This window comes from Erinaceus europaeus, chromosome 9, assembly GCF_950295315.1.
Source record: "Erinaceus europaeus chromosome 9, mEriEur2.1, whole genome shotgun sequence".
Classification (NCBI taxonomy): domain Eukaryota; kingdom Metazoa; phylum Chordata; class Mammalia; order Eulipotyphla; family Erinaceidae; genus Erinaceus; species Erinaceus europaeus.
In genome coordinates this window covers 8,780,121-8,801,299 of record NC_080170.1, presented here as the reverse complement: position 1 = coordinate 8,801,299, position 21,179 = coordinate 8,780,121, and the positions used below count along the sequence as shown (strand labels likewise).

Here is a 21,179-nt window from a genome sequence, read left to right as displayed (position 1 = left end):
GAGGACTGGGGTCTGGGGCAGGAGGACTGGGGGTCTGGGGGCAGGAGGACTGGGGTCTGGGGCAGGAGGACTGGGGTCTGAGGGAAGGAGGACTGGGGTCTGGGGCAGGAGGACTGGGGGTCTGGGGGCAGGAGGACTGGGGTCTGGGGCAGGAGGACTGGGGTCTGAGGGAAGGAGGACTGGGGTCTGGGGCAGGAGGACTGGGGTCTGGGGCAGGAGGCCTGGGGTCTGGGGGCAGGAGGACTGGGGTCTGGGGCAGGAGGACTGGGGGTCTGGGGCAGGAGGACTGGGGTCTGGGGCAGGAGGACTGGGGTCTGGGGCAGGGGACTGGGGTCTGGGGCAGGAGGACTGGGGTCTGGGGCAGGAGGCCTGGGGTCTGGGGGCAGGAGGACTGGGGTCTGGGGCAGGAGGACTGGGGTCTGGGGCAGGAGGCCTGGGGTCTGGGGGCAGGAGGACTGGGGTCTGGGGCAGGAGGCCTGGGGTCTGGGGGCAGGAGGACTGGGGTCTGGGGCAGGAGGACTGGGGTCTGAGGGGCAGGAGGCCTGGGGTCTGGGGCAGGAGGACTGGGGTCTGGGGCAGGAGGACTGGGGTCTGGGGGCAGGAGGACTGGGGTCTGGGGCAGGAGGCCTGGGGTCTGGGGGCAGGAGGACTGGGGTCTGGGGCAGGAGGACTGGGGTCTGGGGCAGGAGGCCTGGGGTCTGGGGGCAGGAGGACTGGGGTCTGGGGCAGGAGGCCTGGGGTCTGGGGCAGGAGGACTGGGGGTCTGGGGGCAGGAGGAATGGGGTCTGGGGCAGGAGGCCTGGGGTCTGGGGGCAGGAGGACTGGGGTCTGGGGCAGGAGGCCTGGGGTCTGGGGGCAGGAGGACTGGGGTCTGGGGCAGGAGGACTGGGGTCTGGGGCAGGAGGACTGGGGGTCTGGGGCAGGAGGACTGGGGTCTGGGGCAGGAGGACTGGGGTCTGGGGGCAGGAGGACTGGGGTCTGGGGCAGGAGGACTGGGGGTCTGGGGCAGGAGGACTGGGGTCTGGGGCAGGAGGACTGGGGTCTGGGGCAGGAGGACTGGGGGTCTGGGGCAGGAGGCCTGGGGTCTGGGGCAGGAGGACTGGGGTCTGGGGCAGGAGGCCTGGGGTCTGGGGCAGGAGGACTGGGGGTCTGGGGCAGGAGGACTGGGGTCTGGGGCAGGAGGACTGGGGTCTGGGGCAGGAGGACTGGGGGTCTGGGGCAGGAGGCCTGGGGTCTGGGGCAGGAGGACTGGGGTCTGGGGCAGGAGGCCTGGGGTCTGGGGCAGGAGGACTGGGGGTCTGGGGCAGGAGGACTGGGGTCAGGGGCAGGAGGACTGGGGGTCTGGGGCAGGAGGACTGGGGTCTGGGGCAGGAGGCCTGGGGTCTGGGGCAGGAGGACTGGGGTCTGGGGCAGGAGGACTGGGGGTCTGGGGGCAGGAGAACTGGGGTCTGGGGCAGGAGGACTGGGGGTCTGGGGCAGGAGGACTGGGGTCTGGGGCAGGAGGACTGGGGGTCTGGGGGCAGGAGGACTGGGGTCTGGGGCAGGAGGACTGGGGGTCTGGGGGCAGGAGGACTGGGGTCTGGGGCAGGAGGACTGGGGTCTGAGGGAAGGAGGACTGGGGTCTGGGGCAGGAGGACTGGGGGTCTGGGGGCAGGAGGACTGGGGTCTGGGGCAGGAGGACTGGGGGTCTGGGGCAGGAGGACTGGGGTCTGGGGCAGGAGGACTGGGGTCTGGGGCAGGAGGACTGGGGGTCTGGGGGCAGGAGGACTGGGGTCTGGGGCAGGAGGACTGGGGTCTGAGGGAAGGAGGACTGGGGTCTGGGGCAGGAGGACTGGGGGTCTGGGGGCAGGAGGACTGGGGTCTGGGGCAGGAGGACTGGGGTCTGGGGCAGGAGGCCTGGGGTCTGGGGGCAGGAGGACTGGGGTCTGGGGCAGGAGGACTGGGATCTGGGGCAGGAGGACTGGGGTCTGGGGCAGGAGGACTGGGGTCTGGGGCAGGAGGACTGGGGGTCTGGGGGCAGGAGGACTGGGGTCTGGGGCAGGAGGACTGGGGTCTGAGGGAAGGAGGACTGGGGTCTGGGGCAGGAGGACTGGGGGTCTGGGGGCAGGAGGACTGGGGTCTGGGGCAGGAGGACTGGGGTCTGAGGGAAGGAGGACTGGGGTCTGGGGCAGGAGGACTGGGGGTCTGGGGGCAGGAGGACTGGGGTCTGGGGCAGGAGGACTGGGGGTCTGGGGCAGGAGGACTGGGGTCTGGGGCAGGAGGACTGGGGTCTGGGGCAGGGGCCTGGGGTCTGGGGCAGGAGGCCTGGGGTCTGGTGGCAGGAGGACTGGGGTCTGGGGCAGGAGGCCTGGGGTCTGGGGGCAGGAGGACTGGGGTCTGGGGGCAGGAGGACTGGGGTCTGGGGCAGGAGGACTGGGGTCTGGGGCAGGAGGCCTGGGGTCTGGGGGCAGGAGGACTGGGGTCTGGGGCAGGAGGACTGGGGGTCTGGGGCAGGAGGCCTGGGGTCTGGGGCAGGAGGACTGGGTGTCTGGGGCAGGAGGACTGGGGGTCTGGGGCAGGAGGACTGGGGGTCTGGGGGAGGAAGACTGGGGTCTGGGGCAGGAGGCCTGGGGTCTGGGGGCAGGAGGACTGGGGTCTGGGGCAGGAGGACTGGGATCTGGGGCAGGAGGACTGGGGTCTGGGGCAGGAGGACTGGGGTCTGGGGCAGGAGGACTGGGGTCTGGGGCAGGAGGACTGGGGGTCTGGGGGCAGGAGGACTGGGGTCTGGGGCAGGAGGACTGGGGTCTGAGGGAAGGAGGACTGGGGTCTGGGGCAGGAGGACTGGGGGTCTGGGGGCAGGACGACAGTGAGTCTAGGGGCAGGAGGACCGGGGTCTGGGGCAGGAGGACTGGGGTCTGAGGGAAGGAGGACTGGGGTCTGGGGCAGGAGGACTGGGGTCTGGGGCAGGAGGCCTGGGGTCTGGGGGCAGGAGGACTGGGGTCTGGGGGCAGGAGGACTGGGGTCTGGGGCCAGGAGGACTGGGGTCTGGGGCCAGGAGGACTGGGGACTGGGGGCAGGAGGACTGGGGACTGGGGCAGGAGGACTGGGGTCTGGGGCAGGAGGACTGGGGGTCTGGGGCAGGAGGACTGGGGTCTGGGGCAGGAAGACTGGGATCTGGGGCAGGAGGACTGGGGTCTGGGGCAGGAGGACTGCGGTCTGGGGGCAGGAGGACTGGGGTTTGGGGGTAGGAGGACTGGGGTCTGGGGGCAGGAGGACTGGGGGTCTGGGGCAGGAGGACTGGGGTCTGTGGGCAGGAGGACTGGGGGTCTGGGGCAGGAGGACTGGGGTCTGGGGCAGGACTGGGGTCTGGGGGCAGTAGGACTGGGATCTGGGGGCAGGAGGACTGGGGTCTGGGGGCAGGAGGACTGGGGTCTGGGAGCAAGCGGACTGGGGCCTGGGGGCAGGAGGACTGGGGGTCGGGGCGCGGGAGGACTGGGGTCTGGAGGCAGGAGGACTGCAGGTCTGGGGGCAGGAGGACTGGGGGTCTGGGGGCAGGACGACAGTGAGTCTAGGGGCAGGAGGACCGGGGTCTGGGGCAGGAGGACTGGGGTCTGAGGGAAGGAGGACTGGGGTCTGGGGCAGGAGGACTGGGGGTCTGGGGGCAGGAGGACTGGGGTCTGGGGCAGGAGGACTGGGGGTCTGGGGGCAGGAGAACTGGGGTCTGGGGCAGGAGGACTGGGGGTCTGGGGCAGGAGGACTGGGGTCTGGGGCAGGAGGACTGGGGGTCTGGGGGCAGGAGGACTGGGGTCTGGGGCAGGAGGACTGGGGGTCTGGGGCAGGAGGACTGGGGTCTGGGGCAGGAGGACTGGGGTCTGGGGCAGGAGGACTGGGGTCTGAGGGAAGGAGGACTGGGGTCTGGGGCAGGAGGACTGGGGTCTGGGGGCAGGAGGACTGGGGTCTGGGGCAGGAGGACTGGGGTCTGAGGGAAGGAGGACTGGGGTCTGGGGCAGGAGGACTGGGGGTCTGGGGGCAGGAGGACTGGGGTCTGGGGCAGGAGGACTGGGGGTCTGGGGCAGGAGGACTGGGGTCTGGGGCAGGAGGACTGGGGTCTGGGGCAGGAGGACTGGGGGTCTGGGGGCAGGAGGACTGGGGTCTGGGGCAGGAGGACTGGGGTCTGAGGGAAGGAGGACTGGGGTCTGGGGCAGGAGGACTGGGGGTCTGGGGGCAGGAGGACTGGGGTCTGGGGCAGGAGGACTGGGGGTCTGGGGCAGGAGGACTGGGGTCTGGGGCAGGAGGACTGTGGTCTGGGGCAGGAGGACTGGGGTCTGGGGCAGGAGGACTGGGGTCTGGGGCAGGAGGCCTGGGGTCTGGGGGCAGGAGGACTGGGGTCTGGGGCAGGAGGACTGGGATCTGGGGCAGGAGGACTGGGGTCTGGGGCAGGAGGACTGGGGTCTGGGGCAGGAGGACTGGGGTCTGGGGCAGGAGGACTGGGGGTCTGGGGGCAGGAGGACTGGGGTCTGGGGCAGGAGGACTGGGGTCTGAGGGAAGGAGGACTGGGGTCTGGGGCAGGAGGACTGGGGGTCTGGGGGCAGGAGGACTGGGGTCTGGGGCAGGAGGACTGGGGTCTGAGGGAAGGAGGACTGGGGTATGGGGCAGGAGGACTGGGGTCTGGGGCAGGAGGCCTGGGGTCTGGGGGCAGGAGGACTGGGGTCTGGGGCAGGAGGACTGGGGGTCTGGGGCAGGAGGACTGGGGTCTGGGGCAGGAGGACTGGGGTCTGGGGCAGGGGACTGGGGTCTGGGGCAGGAGGACTGGAGTCTGGGGCAGGAGGCCTGGGGTCTGGGGGCAGGAGGACTGGGGTCTGGGGCAGGAGGACTGGGGTCTGGGGCAGGAGGCCTGGGGTCTGGGGGCAGGAGGACTGGGGTCTGGGGCAGGAGGCCTGGGGTCTGGGGGCAGGAGGACTGGGGTCTGGGGCAGGAGGACTGGGGTCTGAGGGGCAGGAGGCCTGGGGTCTGGGGCAGGAGGACTGGGGTCTGGGGCAGGAGGACTGGGGTCTGGGGGCAGGAGGACTGGGGTCTGGGGCAGGAGGCCTGGGGTCTGGGGGCAGGAGGACTGGGGTCTGGGGCAGGAGGACTGGGGTCTGGGGCAGGAGGCCTGGGGTCTGGGGGCAGGAGGACTGGGGTCTGGGGCAGGAGGCCTGGGGTCTGGGGCAGGAGGACTGGGGGTCTGGGGGCAGGAGGACTGGGGTCTGGGGCAGGAGGCCTGGGGTCTGGGGGCAGGAGGACTGGGGTCTGGGGCAGGAGGCCTGGGGTCTGGGGGCAGGAGGACTGGGGTCTGGGGCAGGAGGACTGGGGTCTGGGGCAGGAGGACTGGGGGTCTGGGGCAGGAGGACTGGGGTCTGGGGCAGGAGGACTGGGGTCTGGGGGCAGGAGGACTGGGGTCTGGGGCAGGAGGACTGGGGGTCTGGGGCAGGAGGCCTGGGGTCTGGGGCAGGAGGACTGGGGTCTGGGGCAGGAGGCCTGGCGTCTGGGGCAGGAGGACTGGGGGTCTGGGGCAGGAGGACTGGGGTCAGGGGCAGGAGGACTGGGGGTCTGGGGCAGGAGGACTGGGGTCTGGGGCAGGAGGCCTGGGGTCTGGGGCAGGAGGACTGGGGTCTGGGGCAGGAGGACTGGGGGTCTGGGGGCAGGAGAACTGGGGTCTGGGGCAGGAGGACTGGGGGTCTGGGGCAGGAGGACTGGGGTCTGGGGCAGGAGGACTGGGGGTCTGGGGGCAGGAGGACTGGGGTCTGGGGCAGGAGGACTGGGGGTCTGGGGGCAGGAGGACTGGGGTCTGGGGCAGGAGGACTGGGGTCTGAGGGAAGGAGGACTGGGGTCTGGGGCAGGAGGACTGGGGGTCTGGGGGCAGGAGGACTGGGGTCTGGGGCAGGAGGACTGGGGGTCTGGGGCAGGAGGACTGGGGTCTGGGGCAGGAGGACTGGGGTCTGGGGCAGGAGGACTGGGGGTCTGGGGGCAGGAGGACTGGGGTCTGGGGCAGGAGGACTGGGGTCTGAGGGAAGGAGGACTGGGGTCTGGGGCAGGAGGACTGGGGGTCTGGGGGCAGGAGGACTGGGGTCTGGGGCAGGAGGACTGGGGTCTGGGGCAGGAGGCCTGGGGTCTGGGGGCAGGAGGACTGGGGTCTGGGGCAGGAGGACTGGGATCTGGGGCAGGAGGACTGGGGTCTGGGGCAGGAGGACTGGGGTCTGGGGCAGGAGGACTGGGGTCTGGGGCAGGAGGACTGGGGGTCTGGGGGCAGGAGGACTGGGGTCTGGGGCAGGAGGACTGGGGTCTGAGGGAAGGAGGACTGGGGTCTGGGGCAGGAGGACTGGGGGTCTGGGGGCAGGAGGACTGGGGTCTGGGGCAGGAGGACTGGGGTCTGAGGGAAGGAGGACTGGGGTCTGGGGCAGGAGGACTGGGGGTCTGGGGGCAGGAGGACTGGGGTCTGGGGCAGGAGGACTGGGGGTCTGGGGCAGGAGGACTGGGGTCTGGGGCAGGAGGACTGGGGTCTGGGGCAGGGGACTGGGGTCTGGGGCAGGAGGCCTGGGTTCTGGGGGCAGGAGGACTGGGGTCTGGGGCAGGAGGCCTGGGGTCTGGGGGCAGGAGGACTGGGGTCTGGGGGCAGGAGGACTGGGGTCTGGGGCAGGAGGACTGGGGTCTGGGGCAGGAGGCCTGGGGTCTGGGGGCAGGAGGACTGGGGTCTGGGGCAGGAGGACTGGGGTCTGGGGCAGGAGGCCTGGGGTCTGGGGGCAGGAGGACTGGGGTCTGGGGCAGGAGGCCTGGGGTCTGGGGGAAGGAGGACTGGGGTCTGGGGCAGGAGGACTGGGGTCTGAGGGGCAGGAGGCCTGGGGTCTGGGGCAGGAGGACTGGGGTCTGGGGCAGGAGGACTGGGGTCTGGGGCAGGAGGCCTGGGGTCTGGGGGCAGGAGGACTGGGGTCTGGGGCAGGAGGCCTGGGGTCTGGGGGCAGGAGGACTGGGGTCTGGGGCAGGAGGCCTGGGGTCTGGGGCAGGAGGACTGGGGGTCTGGGGGCAGGAGGACTGGGGTCTGGGGCAGGAGGCCTGGGGTCTGGGGGCAGGAGGACTGGGGTCTGGGGCAGGAGGACTGGGGTCTGGGGCAGGAGGACTGGGGGTCTGTGGCAGGAGGACTGGGGTCTGGGGCAGGAGGACTGGGGTCTGGGGCAGGAGGACTGGGGGTCTGGGGCAGGAGGCCTGGGGTCTGGGGCAGGAGGACTGGGGTCTGGGGCAGGAGGACTGGGGGTCTGGGGCAGGAGGACTGGGGTCTGGGGCAGGAGGACTGGGGTCTGGGGCAGGAGGACTGGGGTCTGGGGCAGGAGGACTGGGGTCTGGGGCAGGAGGACTGGGGGTCTGGGGCAGGAGGACTGGGTCTGGGGGCAGGAGGACTGGGGTCTGGGGGCAGGAGGACTGGGGTCTGGGGCAGGAGGACTGGGATCTGGGGCAGGAGGACTGGGGTCTGGGGCAGGAGGACTGGGGTCTGGGGCAGGAGGACTGGGGTCTGGGGCAGGAGGACTGGGGGTCTGGGGGCAGGAGGACTGGGGTCTGGGGCAGGAGGACTGGGGTCTGAGGGAAGGAGGACTGGGGTCTGGGGCAGGAGGACTGGGGGTCTGGGGGCAGGAGGACTGGGGTCTGGGGCAGGAGGACTGGGGTCTGAGGGAAGGAGGACTGGGGTCTGGGGCAGGAGGACTGGGGTCTGGGGCAGGAGGCCTGGGGTCTGGGGGCAGGAGGACTGGGGTCTGGGGCAGGAGGACTGGGGGTCTGGGGCAGGAGGACTGGGGTCTGGGGCAGGAGGACTGGGGTCTGGGGCAGGGGACTGGGGTCTGGGGCAGGAGGACTGGGGTCTGGGGCAGGAGGCCTGGGGTCTGGGGGCAGGAGGACTGGGGTCTGGGGGCAGGAGGACTGGGGTCTGGGGCAGGAGGCCTGGGGTCTGGGGGCAGGAGGACTGGGGTCTGGGGCAGGAGGCCTGGGGTCTGGGGGCAGGAGGACTGGGGTCTGGGGCAGGAGGACTGGGGTCTGAGGGGCAGGAGGCCTGGGGTCTGGGGCAGGAGGACTGGGGTCTGGGGCAGGAGGACTGGGGTCTGGGGGCAGGAGGACTGGGGTCTGGGGCAGGAGGCCTGGGGTCTGGGGGCAGGAGGACTGGGGTCTGGGGCAGGAGGACAGGGGTCTGGGGCAGGAGGCCTGGGGTCTGGGGGCAGGAGGCCTGGGGTCTGGGGCAGGAGGCCTGGGGGTCTGGGGCAGGAGGACTGGGGGTCTGGGGGCAGGAGGACTGGGGGTCTGGGGCAGGAGGCCTGGGGTCTGGGGGCAGGAGGACTGGGGTCTGGGGCAGGAGGCCTGGGGTCTGGGGGCAGGAGGACTGGGGTCTGGGGCAGGAGGACTGGGGTCTGGGGCAGGAGGACTGGGGGTCTGGGGCAGGAGGACTGGGGGTCTGGGGCAGGAGGACTGGGGTCTGGGGGCAGGAGGACTGGGGTCTGGGGCAGGAGGACTGGGGGTCTGGGGCAGGAGGACTGGGGTCTGGGGCAGGAGGACTGGGGTCTGGGGCAGGAGGACTGGGGGTCTGGGGCAGGAGGACTGGGGGTCTGGGGCAGGAGGACTGGGGTCTGGGGCAGGAGGCCTGGGGTCTGGGGCAGGAGGACTGGGGGTCTGGGGCAGGAGGACTGGGGTCTGGGGCAGGAGGACTGGGGTCTGGGGCAGGAGGACTGGGGGTCTGGGGCAGGAGGACTGGGGTCTGGGGCAGGAGGCCTGGGGTCTGGGGCAGGAGGACTGGGGGTCTGGGGCAGGAGGACTGGGGGTCTGGGGGCAGGAGGACTGGGGTCAGGGGCAGGAGGACTGGGGGTCTGGGGCAGGAGGACTGGGGTCTGGGGCAGGAGGCCTGGGGTCTGGGGCAGGAGGACTGGGGTCTGGGGCAGGAGGACTGGGGGTCTGGGGGCAGGAGAACTGGGGTCTGGGGCAGGAGGACTGGGGGTCTGGGGCAGGAGGACTGGGGTCTGGGGCAGGAGGACTGGGGGTCTGGGGGCAGGAGGACTGGGGGTCTGGGGCAGGAGGACTGGGGGTCTGGGGCAGGAGGACTGGGGTCTGGGGCAGGAGGACTGGGGTCTGAGGGCAGGAGGACTGGGGTCTTGGGGCAGGAGGACTGGGGGTCTGGGGGCAGGAGGACTGGGGTCTGGGGCAGGAGGACTGGGGGTCTGGGGCAGGAGGACTGGGGTCTGGGGGCAGGAGGACTGGGGTCTGGGGCAGGAGGACTGGGGTCTGGGGGCAGGAGGACTGGGGTCTGGGGCAGGAGGACTGGGGTCTGAGGGCAGGAGGACTGGGGTCTGGGGCAGGAGGACTGGGGTCTGGGGCAGGAGGACTGGGGTCTGGGGCAGGAGGACTGGGGTCTGGGCAGGAGGGCCTGGGGTCTGGGGGCAGGAGGACTGGGGTCTGGGGCAGGAGGACTGGGATCTGGGGCAGGAGGACTGGGGTCTGGGGCAGGAGGACTGGGGTCTGGGGCAGGAGGACTGGGGCAGGAGGACTGGGGGTCTGGGGGCAGGAGGACTGGGGTCTGGGGCAGGAGGACTGGGGTCTGAGGGAAGGAGGACTGGGGTCTGGGCAGGAGGACTGGGGGTCTGAGGGAAGGAGGACTGGGGTCTGGGGCAGGAGGACTGGGGGTCTGGGGGCAGGAGGACTGGGGTCTGGGGCAGGAGGACTGGGGTCTGGGGCAGGAGGACTGGGGTCTGGGGCAGGGGACTGGGGTCTGGGGCAGGAGGCCTGGGGTCTGGGGGCAGGAGGACTGGGGTCTGGGGCAGGAGGACTGGGGTCTGGGGGCAGGAGGACTGGGGTCTGGGGGCAGGAGGACTGGGGTCTGGGGCAGGAGGCCTGGGGTCTGGGGCAGGAGGCCTGGGGTCTGGGGGCAGGAGGACTGGGGTCTGGGGCAGGAGGACTGGGGTCTGGGGCAGGAGGCCTGGGGTCTGGGGGCAGGAGGACTGGGGTCTGGGGCAGGAGGCCTGGGGTCTGGGGGAAGGAGGACTGGGGTCTGGGGCAGGAGGACTGGGGTCTGAGGGGCAGGAGGCCTGGGGTCTGGGGCAGGAGGACTGGGGTCTGGGGCAGGAGGACTGGGGTCTGGGGCAGGAGGCCTGGGGTCTGGGGGCAGGAGGACTGGGGTCTGGGGCAGGAGGCCTGGGGTCTGGGGGCAGGAGGACTGGGGTCTGGGGCAGGAGGCCTGGGGTCTGGGGCAGGAGGACTGGGGGTCTGGGGCAGGAGGACTGGGGTCTGGGGCAGGAGGCCTGGGGTCTGGGGGCAGGAGGACTGGGGTCTGGGGCAGGAGGACTGGGGTCTGGGGCAGGAGGACTGGGGGTCTGGGGCAGGAGGACTGGGGTCTGGGGCAGGAGGACTGGGGTCTGGGGCAGGAGGACTGGGGTCTGGGGCAGGAGGCCTGGGGTCTGGGGCAGGAGGACTGGGGTCTGGGGCAGGAGGACTGGGGGTCTGGGGCAGGAGGACTGGGGTCTGGGGCAGGAGGACTGGGGTCTGGAGCAGGAGGACTGGGGTCTGGGGCAGGAGGACTGGGGTCTGGGGCAGGAGGACTGGGGGTCTGGGGCAGGAGGACTGGGGTCTGGGGGCAGGAGGACTGGGGTCTGGGGGCAGGAGGACTGGGGTCTGGGGCAGGAGGACTGGGGGTCTGGGGCAGGAGGACTGGGGTCTGGGGCAGGAGGACTGGGGTCTGGGGCAGGAGGACTGGGGGTCTGGGGCAGGAGGCCTGGGGTCTGGGGCAGGAGGACTGGGGGTCTGGGGCAGGAGGACTGGGGGTCTGGGGCAGGAGGACTGGGGGTCTGGGGCAGGAGGACTGGGGTCTGGGGCAGGAGGCCTGGGGTCTGGGGGCAGGAGGACTGGGGTCTGGGGCAGGAGGACTGGGATCTGGGGCAGGAGGACTGGGGTCTGGGGCAGGAGGACTGGGGTCTGGGGCAGGAGGACTGGGGTCTGGGGCAGGAGGACTGGGGGTCTGGGGGCAGGAGGACTGGGGTCTGGGGCAGGAGGACTGGGGTCTGAGGGAAGGAGGACTGGGGTCTGGGGCAGGAGGACTGGGGGTCTGGGGGCAGGAGGACTGGGGTCTGGGCAGGAGGACTGGGGTCTGAGGGAAGGAGGACTGGGGTCTGGGGCAGGAGGACTGGGGGTCTGGGGGCAGGAGGACTGGGGTCTGGGGCAGGAGGACTGGGGTCTGGGGCAGGAGGACTGGGGTCTGGGGCAGGAGGACTGGGGGTCTGGGGGCAGGAGGACTGGGGTCTGGGGCAGGAGGACTGGGGGTCTGGGGCAGGAGGACTGGGTCTGGGGCAGGAGGACTGGGGTCTGGGGCAGGGGACTGGGGTCTGGGGCAGGAGGCCTGGGGTCTGGGGGCAGGAGGCCTGGGGTCTGGGGCAGGAGGCCTGGGGTCTGGGGGCAGGAGGACTGGGGTCTGGGGGCAGGAGGACTGGGGTCTGGGGCAGGAGGACTGGGGTCTGGGGCAGGAGGCCTGGGGTCTGGGGGCAGGAGGACTGGGGTCTGGGGCAGGAGGACTGGGGTCTGGGGCAGGAGGCCTGGGGTCTGGGGGCAGGAGGCCTGGGGTCTGGGGCAGGAGGCCTGGGGTCTGGGGGAAGGAGGACTGGGGTCTGAGGCAGGAGGCCTGGGGTCTGAGGGGCAGGAGGCCTGGGGTCTGGGGCAGGAGGACTGGGGTCTGGGGCAGGAGGACTGGGGTCTGGGGCAGGAGGCCTGGGGTCTGGGGGCAGGAGGACTGGGGTCTGGGGCAGGAGGACTGGGGTCTGGGGCAGGAGGCCTGGGGTCTGGGGGCAGGAGGACTGGGGTCTGGGGCAGGAGGCCTGGGGTCTGGGGCAGGAGGACTGGGGGTCTGGGGGCAGGAGGACTGGGGTCTGGGGCAGGAGGCCTGGGGTCTGGGGGCAGGAGGACTGGGGTCTGGGGCAGGAGGACTGGGGTCTGGGGCAGGAGGACTGGGGGTCTGGGGCAGGAGGACTGGGGTCTGGGGCAGGAGGACTGGGGTCTGGGGCAGGAGGACTGAGGTCTGGGGCAGGAGGACTGGGGGTCTGGGGCAGGAGGACTGGGGTCTGGGGCAGGAGGACTGGGGTCTGGGGCAGGAGGACTGGGGTCTGGGGCAGGAGGACTGGGGTCTGGGGCAGGAGGACTGGGGGTCTGGGGCAGGAGGACTGGGGTCTGGGGGCAGGAGGACTGGGGTCTGGGGGCAGGAGGACTGGGGTCTGAGGGAAGGAGGACTGGGGGTCTGGGGCAGGAGGACTGGGGGTCTGGGGGCAGGAGGACTGGGGTCTGGGGCAGGAGGACTGGGGTCTGGGGCAGGAGGACTGGGGGTCTGGGGCAGGAGGACTGGGGTCTGGGGGCAGGAGGACTGGGGTCTGGGGGCAGGAGGACTGGGGTCTGGGGCAGGAGGACTGGGGGTCTGGGGCAGGAGGACTGGGGTCTGGGGCAGGAGGACTGGGGTCTGGGGGCAGGAGGACTGGGGTCTGGGGCAGGAGGACTGGGGTCTGGGGCAGGAGGACTGGGGGTCTGGGGCAGGAGGACTGGGGGTCTGGGGCAGGAGGACTGGGGTCTGGGGCAGGAGGCCTGGGGTCTGGGGGCAGGAGGACTGGGGTCTGGGGCAGGAGGACTGGGATCTGGGGCAGGAGGACTGGGGTCTGGGGCAGGAGGACTGGGGTCTGGGGCAGGAGGACTGGGGTCTGGGGCAGGAGGACTGGGGTTTGGGGCAGGAGGACTGGGGGTCTGGGGGCAGGAGGACTGGGGTCTGGGGCAGGAGGACTGGGGTCTGAGGGAAGGAGGACTGGGGTCTGGGGCAGGAGGACTGGGGGTCTGGGGGCAGGAGGACTGGGGTCTGGGGCAGGAGGACTGGGGTCTGGGGCAGGAGGACTGGGGTCTGGGGGCAGGAGGACTGGGGTCTGGGGCAGGAGGACTGGGGTCTGAGGGAAGGAGGACTGGGGTCTGGGGCAGGAGGACTGGGGGTCTGGGGGCAGGAGGACTGGGGTCTGGGGCAGGAGGACTGGGGTCTGGGGCAGGAGGACTGGGGTCTGGGGCAGGAGGACTGGGGGTCTGGGGGCAGGAGGACTGGGGTCTGGGGCAGGAGGACTGGGGGTCTGGGGCAGGAGGACTGGGGTCTGGGGCAGGAGGACTGGGGTCTGGGGCAGGGGACTGGGGTCTGGGGCAGGAGGCCTGGGGTCTGGGGGCAGGAGGACTGGGGTCTGGGGCAGGAGGCCTGGGGTCTGGGGGCAGGAGGACTGGGGTCTGGGGGCAGGAGGACTGGGGTCTGGGGCAGGAGGACTGGGGTCTGGGGCAGGAGGCCTGGGGTCTGGGGCAGGAGGACTGGGGTCTGGGGGCAGGAGGACTGGGGTCTGAGGGGCAGGAGGCCTGGGGTCTGGGGCAGGAGGCCTGGGGTCTGGGGGCAGGAGGACTGGGGTCTGGGGCAGGAGGACTGGGGTCTGGGGCAGGAGGACTGGGGGTCTGGGGCAGGAGGACTGGGGTCTGGGGCAGGAGGACTGGGGTCTGGGGCAGGAGGACTGGGGTCTGGGGCAGGAGGACTGGGGTCTGGGGCAGGAGGACTGGGGGTCTGGGGCAGGAGGACTGGGGTCTGGGGGCATGAGGACTGGGGTCTGGGGCAGGAGGCCTGGGGTCTGGGGGCAGGAGGACTGGGGTCTGGGGGCAGGAGGACTGGGGTCTGGGGCAGGAGGACTGGGGTCTGGGGCAGGAGGCCTGGGGTCTGGGGCAGGAGGACTGGGGTCTGGGGGCAGGAGGACTGGGGTCTGAGGGGCAGGAGGCCTGGGGTCTGGGGCAGGAGGCCTGGGGTCTGGGGGCAGGAGGACTGGGGTCTGGGGCAGGAGGACTGGGGTCTGGGGCAGGAGGACTGGGGGTCTGGGGCAGGAGGACTGGGGTCTGAGGGAAGGAGGACTGGGGTCTGGGGCAGGAGGACTGGGGTCTGAGGGAAGGAGGCCTGGGGTCTGGGGCAGGAGGACTGGGGTCTGGGGCAGGAGGACTGGGGGTCTGGGGCAGGAGGCCTGGGGTCTGGGGCAGGAGGACTGGGGTCTGGGGCAGGAGGACTGGGGGTCTGGGGCAGGAGGACTGGGGTCTGGGGCAGGAGGACTGGGGTCTGGGGCAGGAGGACTGGGGTCTGGGGCAGGAGGACTGGGGGTCTGGGGCAGGAGGACTGGGGTCTGGGGCAGGAGGACTGGGGTCTGGGGGCAGGAGGACTGGGGTCTGGGGCAGGAGGACTGGGGGTCTGGGGCAGGAGGACTGGGGTCTGGGGCAGGAGGACTGGGGTCTGGGGCAGGAGGACTGGGGGTCTGGGGCAGGAGGCCTGGGGTCTGGGGCAGGAGGACTGGGGGTCTGGGGCAGGAGGACTGGGGGTCTGGGGCAGGAGGACTGGGGGTCTGGGGCAGGAGGACTGGGGTCTGGGGCAGGAGGCCTGGGGTCTGGGGGCAGGAGGACTGGGGTCTGGGGCAGGAGGACTGGGATCTGGGGCAGGAGGACTGGGGTCTGGGGCAGGAGGACTGGGGTCTGGGGCAGGAGGACTGGGGTCTGGGGCAGGAGGACTGGGGGTCTGGGGGCAGGAGGACTGGGGTCTGGGGCAGGAGGACTGGGGTCTGAGGGAAGGAGGACTGGGGTCTGGGGCAGGAGGACTGGGGGTCTGGGGGCAGGAGGACTGGGGTCTGGGGCAGGAGGACTGGGGTCTGAGGGAAGGAGGACTGGGGTCTGGGGCAGGAGGACTGGGGGTCTGGGGGCAGGAGGACTGGGGTCTGGGGCAGGAGGACTGGGGTCTGGGGCAGGAGGACTGGGGTCTGGGGCAGGAGGACTGGGGCTCTGGAGGCAGGAGGACTGGGGTCTGGGGCAGGAGGACTGGGGGTCTGGGGCAGGAGGACTGGGGTCTGGGGCAGGAGGACTGGGGTCTGGGGCAGGGGACTGGGGTCTGGGGCAGGAGGCCTGGGGTCTGGGGCAGGAGGCCTGGGGTCTGGGGGCAGGAGGACTGGGGTCTGGGGCAGGAGGCCTGGGGTCTGGGGGCAGGAGGACTGGGGTCTGGGGGCAGGAGGACTGGGGTCTGGGGCAGGAGGACTGGGGTCTGGGGCAGGAGGCCTGGGGTCTGGGGGCAGGAGGACTGGGGTCTGGGGCAGGAGGACTGGGGTCTGGGGCAGGAGGCCTGGGGTCTGGGGGCAGGAGGACTGGGGTCTGGGGCAGGAGGCCTGGGGTCTGGGGGAAGGAGGACTGGGGTCTGAGGCAGGAGGACTGGGGTCTGAGGGGCAGGAGGCCTGGGGTCTGGGGCAGGAGGACTGGGGTCTGGGGCAGGAGGACTGGGGTCTGGGGCAGGAGGCCTGGGGTCTGGGGGCAGGAGGACTGGGGTCTGGGGCAGGAGGACTGGGGTCTGGGGCAGGAGGCCTGGGGTCTGGGGGCAGGAGGACTGGGGTCTGGGGCAGGAGGCCTGGGGTCTGGGGCAGGAGGACTGGGGGTCTGGGGGCAGGAGGACTGGGGTCTGGGGCAGGAGGCCTGGGGTCTGGGGGCAGGAGGACTGGGGTCTGGGGCAGGAGGACTGGGGTCTGGGGCAGGAGGACTGGGGGTCTGGGGCAGGAGGACTGGGGTCTGGGGCAGGAGGACTGGGGTCTGGGGCAGGAGGACTGGGGGTCTGGGGCAGGAGGACTGGGGTTTGGGGCAGGAGGACTGGGGGTCTGGGGGCAGGAGGACTGGGGTCTGGGGCAGGAGGACTGGGGGTCTGGGGGCAGGAGGACTGGGGTCTGGGGCAGGAGGACTGGGGTCTGGGGCAGGAGGACTGGGGTCTGGGGGCAGGAGGACTGGGGTCTGGGGCAGGAGGACTGGGGTCTGAGGGAAGGAGGACTGGGGTCTGGGGCAGGAGGACTGGGGTTTGGGGCAGGAGGACTGGGGGTCTGGGGGCAGGAGGACTGGGGTCTGGGGCAGGAGGACTGGGGGTCTGGGGCAGGAGGACTGGGGTCTGAGGGAAGGAGGACTGGGGTCTGGGGGCAGGAGGACTGGGGTCTGGGGCAGGAGGACTGGGGGTCTGGGGGCAGGAGGACTGGGGTCTGGGGCAGGAGGACTGGGGTCTGGGGCAGGAGGACTGGGGTCTGGGGGCAGGAGGACTGGGGTCTGGGGCAGGAGGACTGGGGTCTGAGGGAAGGAGGACTGGGGTCTGGGGCAGGAGGACTGGGGTTTGGGGAAGGAGGACTGGGGGTCTGGGGGCAGGAGGACTGGGGTCTGGGGCAGGAGGACTGGGGGTCTGGGGCAGGAGGACTGGGGTCTGGGGCAGGAGGACTGGGGTCTGGGGCAGGAGGACTGGGGTCTGGGGCAGGAGGACTGGGGGTCTGGGGGCAGGAGGACTGGGGTCTGGGGCAGGAGGCCTGGGGTCTGGGGGCAGGAGGACTGGGGTCTGGGGCAGGAGGACTGGGGTCTGGGGCAGGAGGACTGGGGGTCTGGGGCAGGAGGACTGGGGGTCTGGGGCAGGAGGACTGGGGTCTGGGGCAGGAGGACTGGGGGTCTGGGGCAGGAGGACTGGGGTTTGGGGCAGGAGGACTGGGGGTCTGGGGGCAGGAGGACTGGGGTCTGGGGCAGGAGGACTGGGGGTCTGGGGGCAGGAGGACTGGGGTCTGGGGCAGGAGGACTGGGGTCTGGGGCAGGAGGACTGGGGTCTGGGGGCAGGAGGACTGGGGTCTGGGGCAGGAGGACTGGGGTCTGAGGGAAGGAGGACTGGGGTCTGGGGCAGGAGGACTGGGGTTTGGGGCAGGAGGACTGGGGGTCTGGGGGCAGGAGGACTGGGGTCTGGGGCAGGAGGACTGGGGGTCTGGGGCAGGAGGACTGGGGTCTGAGGGAAGGAGGACTGGGGTCTGGGGGCAGGAGGACTGGGGTCTGGGGCAGGAGGACTGGGGGTCTGGGGGCAGGAGGACTGGGGTCTGGGGCAGGAGGACTGGGGTCTGGGGCAGGAGGACTGGGGTCTGGGGGCAGGAGGACTGGGGTCTGGGGCAGGAGGACTGGGGTCTGGGGCAGGAGGACTGGGGTCTGAGGGAAGGAGGACTGGGGTCTGGGGCAGGAGGACTGGGGTTTGGGGCAGGAGGACTGGGGGTCTGGGGGCAGGAGGACTGGGGTCTGGGGCAGGAGGACTGGGGGTCTGGGGCAGGAGGACTGGGGTCTGAGGGAAGGAGGACTGGGGTCTGGGGGCAGGAGGACTGGGGTCTGGGGCAGGAGGACTGGGGTCTGAGGGAAGGAGGACTGGGGTCTGGGGCAGGAGGACTGGGGTTTGGGGCAGGAGGACTGGGGTCTGGGGCAGGAGGACTGGGGTCTGGGGCAGGAGGCCTGGGGTCTGGGGGCAGGAGGCCTGGGGTCTGGGGGCAGGAGGACTGGGGTCTGGGGCAGGAGGACTGGGGTCTGGGGGCAGGAGGACTGGGGTCTGGGGCAGGAGGACTGGGGTCTGGGGCAGGAGGACTGGGGTTTGGGGCAGGAGGACTGGGGTCTGGGGGCAGGAGGACTGGGGTCTGGGGCAGGAGGACTGGGGTCTGGGGCAGGAGGACTGGGGTCTGGGGCAGGAGGACTGGGGTCTGGGGCAGGAGGACTGGGGTTTGGGGCAGGAGGACTGGGGGTCTGGGGGCAGGAGGACTGGGGTCTGGGGCAGGAGGACTGGGGGTCTGGGGCAGGAGGACTGGGGTCTGGGGCAGGAGGACTGGGGTCTGGGGCAGGAGGACTGGGGGTCTGGGGCAGGAGGACTGGGGTCTGGGGCAGGAGGACTGGGGTCTGGGGGCAGGAGGACTGGGGTCTGGGGCAGGAGGACTGGGGTCTGGGGGCAGGAGGACTGGGGTCTGGGGCAGGGGACTGGGGTCTGGGGCAGGAGGCCTGGGGTCTGGGGGCAGGAGGCCTGGGGTCTGGGGGCAGGAGGACTGGGGTCTGGGGCAGGAGGACTGGGGTCTGGGGGCAGGAGGACTGGGGTCTGGGGCAGGAGGACTGGGGTCTGGGGCAGGAGGACTGGGGTTTGGGGCAGGAGGACTGGGGTCTGGGGGCAGGAGGACTGGGGTCTGGGGCAGGAGGACTGGGGTCTGGGGCAGGAGGACTGGGGTCTGGGGCAGGAGGACTGGGGTCTGGGGCAGGAGGACTGGGGTTTGGGGCAGGAGGACTGGGGGTCTGGGGGCAGGAGGACTGGGGTCTGGGGCAGGAGGACTGGGGGTCTGGGGCAGGAGGACTGGGGTCTGGGGCAGGAGGACTGGGGTCTGGGGCAGGAGGACTGGGGGTCTGGGGCAGGAGGACTGGGGTCTGGGGCAGGAGGACTGGGGTCTGGGGGCAGGAGGACTGGGGTCTGGGGCAGGGGACTGGGGTCTGGGGCAGGAGGCCTGGGGTCTGGGGAAGGAGGCCTGGGGTCTGGGGCAGGAGGACTGGGGTCTGGGGCAGGAGGCCTGGGGTCTGGGGCAGGAGGACTGGGGGTCTGGGGCAGGAGGACTGGGGTCTGGGGCAGGAGGACTGGGGTCTGTGCCGGCCGCTGAGCGGCCGATTCTGCGGCCGGGTGAAGGGCCGGCGGCGGGTTCGGAGCCGGGATCTGGGTCTGGTCCCGGTCCTGAGGGCCGAGTGTCGGGGGTCTCGGTCCGTCCGGGGCTCGGGGGCTGCCGCGCCGGTTGGGGTCTGGGGTCTCCGCTCCCGCCGGGACCGACACCTGCTGGCGCCGCCCCGAGGCCGCCGCTGGAGCTGCACGCCGGCCCCTCCGAGGGCTCCGCCGGCTTCCTGGGGTCGGGCGGCTGCTCGCCGTCCCCCGCCGCCCGCCCCCGCCGTCCCCGGGCGCCCCGAGGCAGGACGCCGCCGCAGCGGTGCGAGCCGAAGCCGGTCACGTAGACGAAGCGCGCCCGGCCGCGCTCCCCGCGTGTCGCCGCCATGGCCGGCCGCCGGGCCCGTCTGAGGGGCCGCACCCGTGTGCTGAGGCGCCTGGGGCCCGGGCAGGACTCGGGGGAAGGAATCCCGCACCGGGCGAGCGGCCTGAGGGAACCGCACGCAGCACGGTGGGGGGAGCTAATGCGTGGACGGACTTCCGGGGCGCGGCTTGAGCCGTGGACTGCGGGGGGCGGGGCCTGGGGCCTGGACCATTGGGGAGGAGGGGCTTGAGGAGCCCACTCCTGGGGGCGGGGCTTGAAGCCATGCCCACTGGGGGCGGGGCTTTAGCGCTGTTCTATGGTGGCGGGGCTTGAGCCAGGGGCCTCTGGGGGCGGGGCTTGAGCGCTGTTCCACGGGGGCGGGGCTTGAACCCTGGACCACGGGGGCGGGGCTTGAACCCTGGACCACGGGGGCGGGACTTGAACTCTGGACCACGCGGGCGGGGCTGAACCCTGGTCCTTGGGAGCGGGCTGGAGGGGCAGGGTAAAGGGGCCAGACTGGACTGCTGTGCAGGAGGCAGAGGTGTGAACATTGGCCTGCGGTGGGGGAGCGGAGGGTTGGGGCCGAGCGTGGTGGGCAGAGCTCAGCAGGGTCTGTGGACTGGGGTTACTGACCCGCAGGATGGACGCCAGGCGCTGTCTCCTGAAGCCCCTCCCTGTCCCCAGCACTCAGTGTGTCCGCAGGTGGGTGTCCCCAGGCTCCTGTTTTCCTGCAAGCCGCCAGCCATCCAGGTTCATGCCCAGGGCCACCCGACCCCAAGGCCATTGTCCTCGCAGGGATAGAAATAGAGGCCCAGGTTGAGAATTGGGCCAAGGTCACAGGGGACAATTCCAGGACAGGGCTTCCAATGAGGAGGGCGCAGTGTGACTCCCCCGACCACACCCATACCCCCACCTAACATCTGTCGCTTCAGTTACAAGGTGAGGTGCATCTCTTTCACATGACAGAAATAAGATAGATGGCCAAGGAAGGAAGGGTGGAAGGAGGGAGAGAATAATGAAGAAACCTACTCAGAAAGCCAAGAGCCTTGTTAGTGGCTCTGCTTACAAGCTCCACCAGATGGCAGTCCCACTCCCTGGATAAAACCAGTCCTCCCTTTTAAGAAACAACTGTTATTTGTTTGTTTATTTATTTATCACCAAGGAATGAGCCACCTGAATTCAAGCCATGACTCAATTCTATGGAAGGTGGCACTAGGACGATGTGCTTCCAGGCCTCACACATCCTGGAACTGGAACCCATTCCAGGGGCAAAGGGCTGGAGGGAATGCATGCTTTTTAATCTTTTAATGTTTATTTTAATGAGCGAGAAACAGAAAGGAAGATACCGAGAGATACTGCTCAGCACTGGCTGATGGTGCTGCTGGGGATTGAGCCTGGGACCTGGGAGCCTGAGGCATAAAAGCCTTTTACAGAACCACTATGTTGTCACCCCAGCCCAAAGCATGCTTTTTAAATGAAAGAGTTGGATTGAATTTTATTTATTTATTTTTAATTTTTTTGCATTTCTTTTTTTTCACGATGTCTTTTTTTAGTATTTATTTATTTATTCCCTTTTGTTGCCCTTGTTTTATTGTTGTAGTTATTGTTGTTGATGATGTCTTCATTGTTGGATAGTACAGAGAGAAATGGAGAGAGGAGAGAAGGGGAGAGAAAGATAGACACCTGCTGACCTGCTTCACCACTTGTGAAGCTATTCCCCTGCAGGTGGGGAACCGGGGGCTTGAACCGGGATCCTTACGCGGGTCCTTGTGCTTTGCGCAGCCTGCATTTAACCCACTGCGCTACTGCCGGACTCCCCCCTTTTTGCATTTCTTTATTGAGAGATGAATGTTTTATGGTCAACAGTAAATACAGTAGTTTGTAAGTGCATAACATTTCTGAGTTTTCCACATAAGAATACAACCCCCACTAGGTCCTCTGCCATCCTGTTCCAGGGAAATTGAATTGTAAATGTTCAGTTAAGCAAATGTATGCATTCCCCTCTACCACAGCCAAGCAGGCCTCTGCTTTTCTTCAGAGCTCGTGGGATCTTTCTCTAAGAGAAAGTTCAGCTGCTGCCAGGCAGATGGGGTGAGTACTGGTCCCCAAATCTGAAGGTGTCATTCTGTCCTCAGGCTGGTGGCGGGTGGGGGGGGATGTGCTCTTGATGGCTATTGTTAAAGCTCCTGACAGTGTCCATTGTCACCTTTGTCTGCTTTTTGTGGCTGAGATGATCCAGGGTCCCCAGACCCAACCCAACTAGACACTGTGTTTGATGGGAGTGGATGGGGCTGGGGGGGGGGGACACCAGCT

At 70.3% G+C, this 21,179-nt stretch overlaps 1 protein-coding gene across 2 annotated transcripts in view; it reads right to left on the bottom strand.

The window, feature by feature from the left end:
* The window catches only part of C9H5orf47 (chromosome 9 C5orf47 homolog), a 34,218-nt gene extending 15,241 nt beyond the window's left edge, over positions 1–18,977 (bottom strand). Inside the window, exon 1 of one of the 2 annotated variants that reach the window (XM_060197210.1) lies at positions 18,674–18,977. In XM_060197210.1, coding sequence (XP_060053193.1) covers positions 18,674–18,890 — 217 coding nt within the window. In that variant the 5' untranslated portion in view covers positions 18,891–18,977. The remainder of the gene's footprint in view (positions 1–18,673) is intronic. The other variant, XM_060197211.1, reaches the window with a different exon arrangement.
* Positions 18,978–21,179: the final 2,202 nt, after the last annotated feature.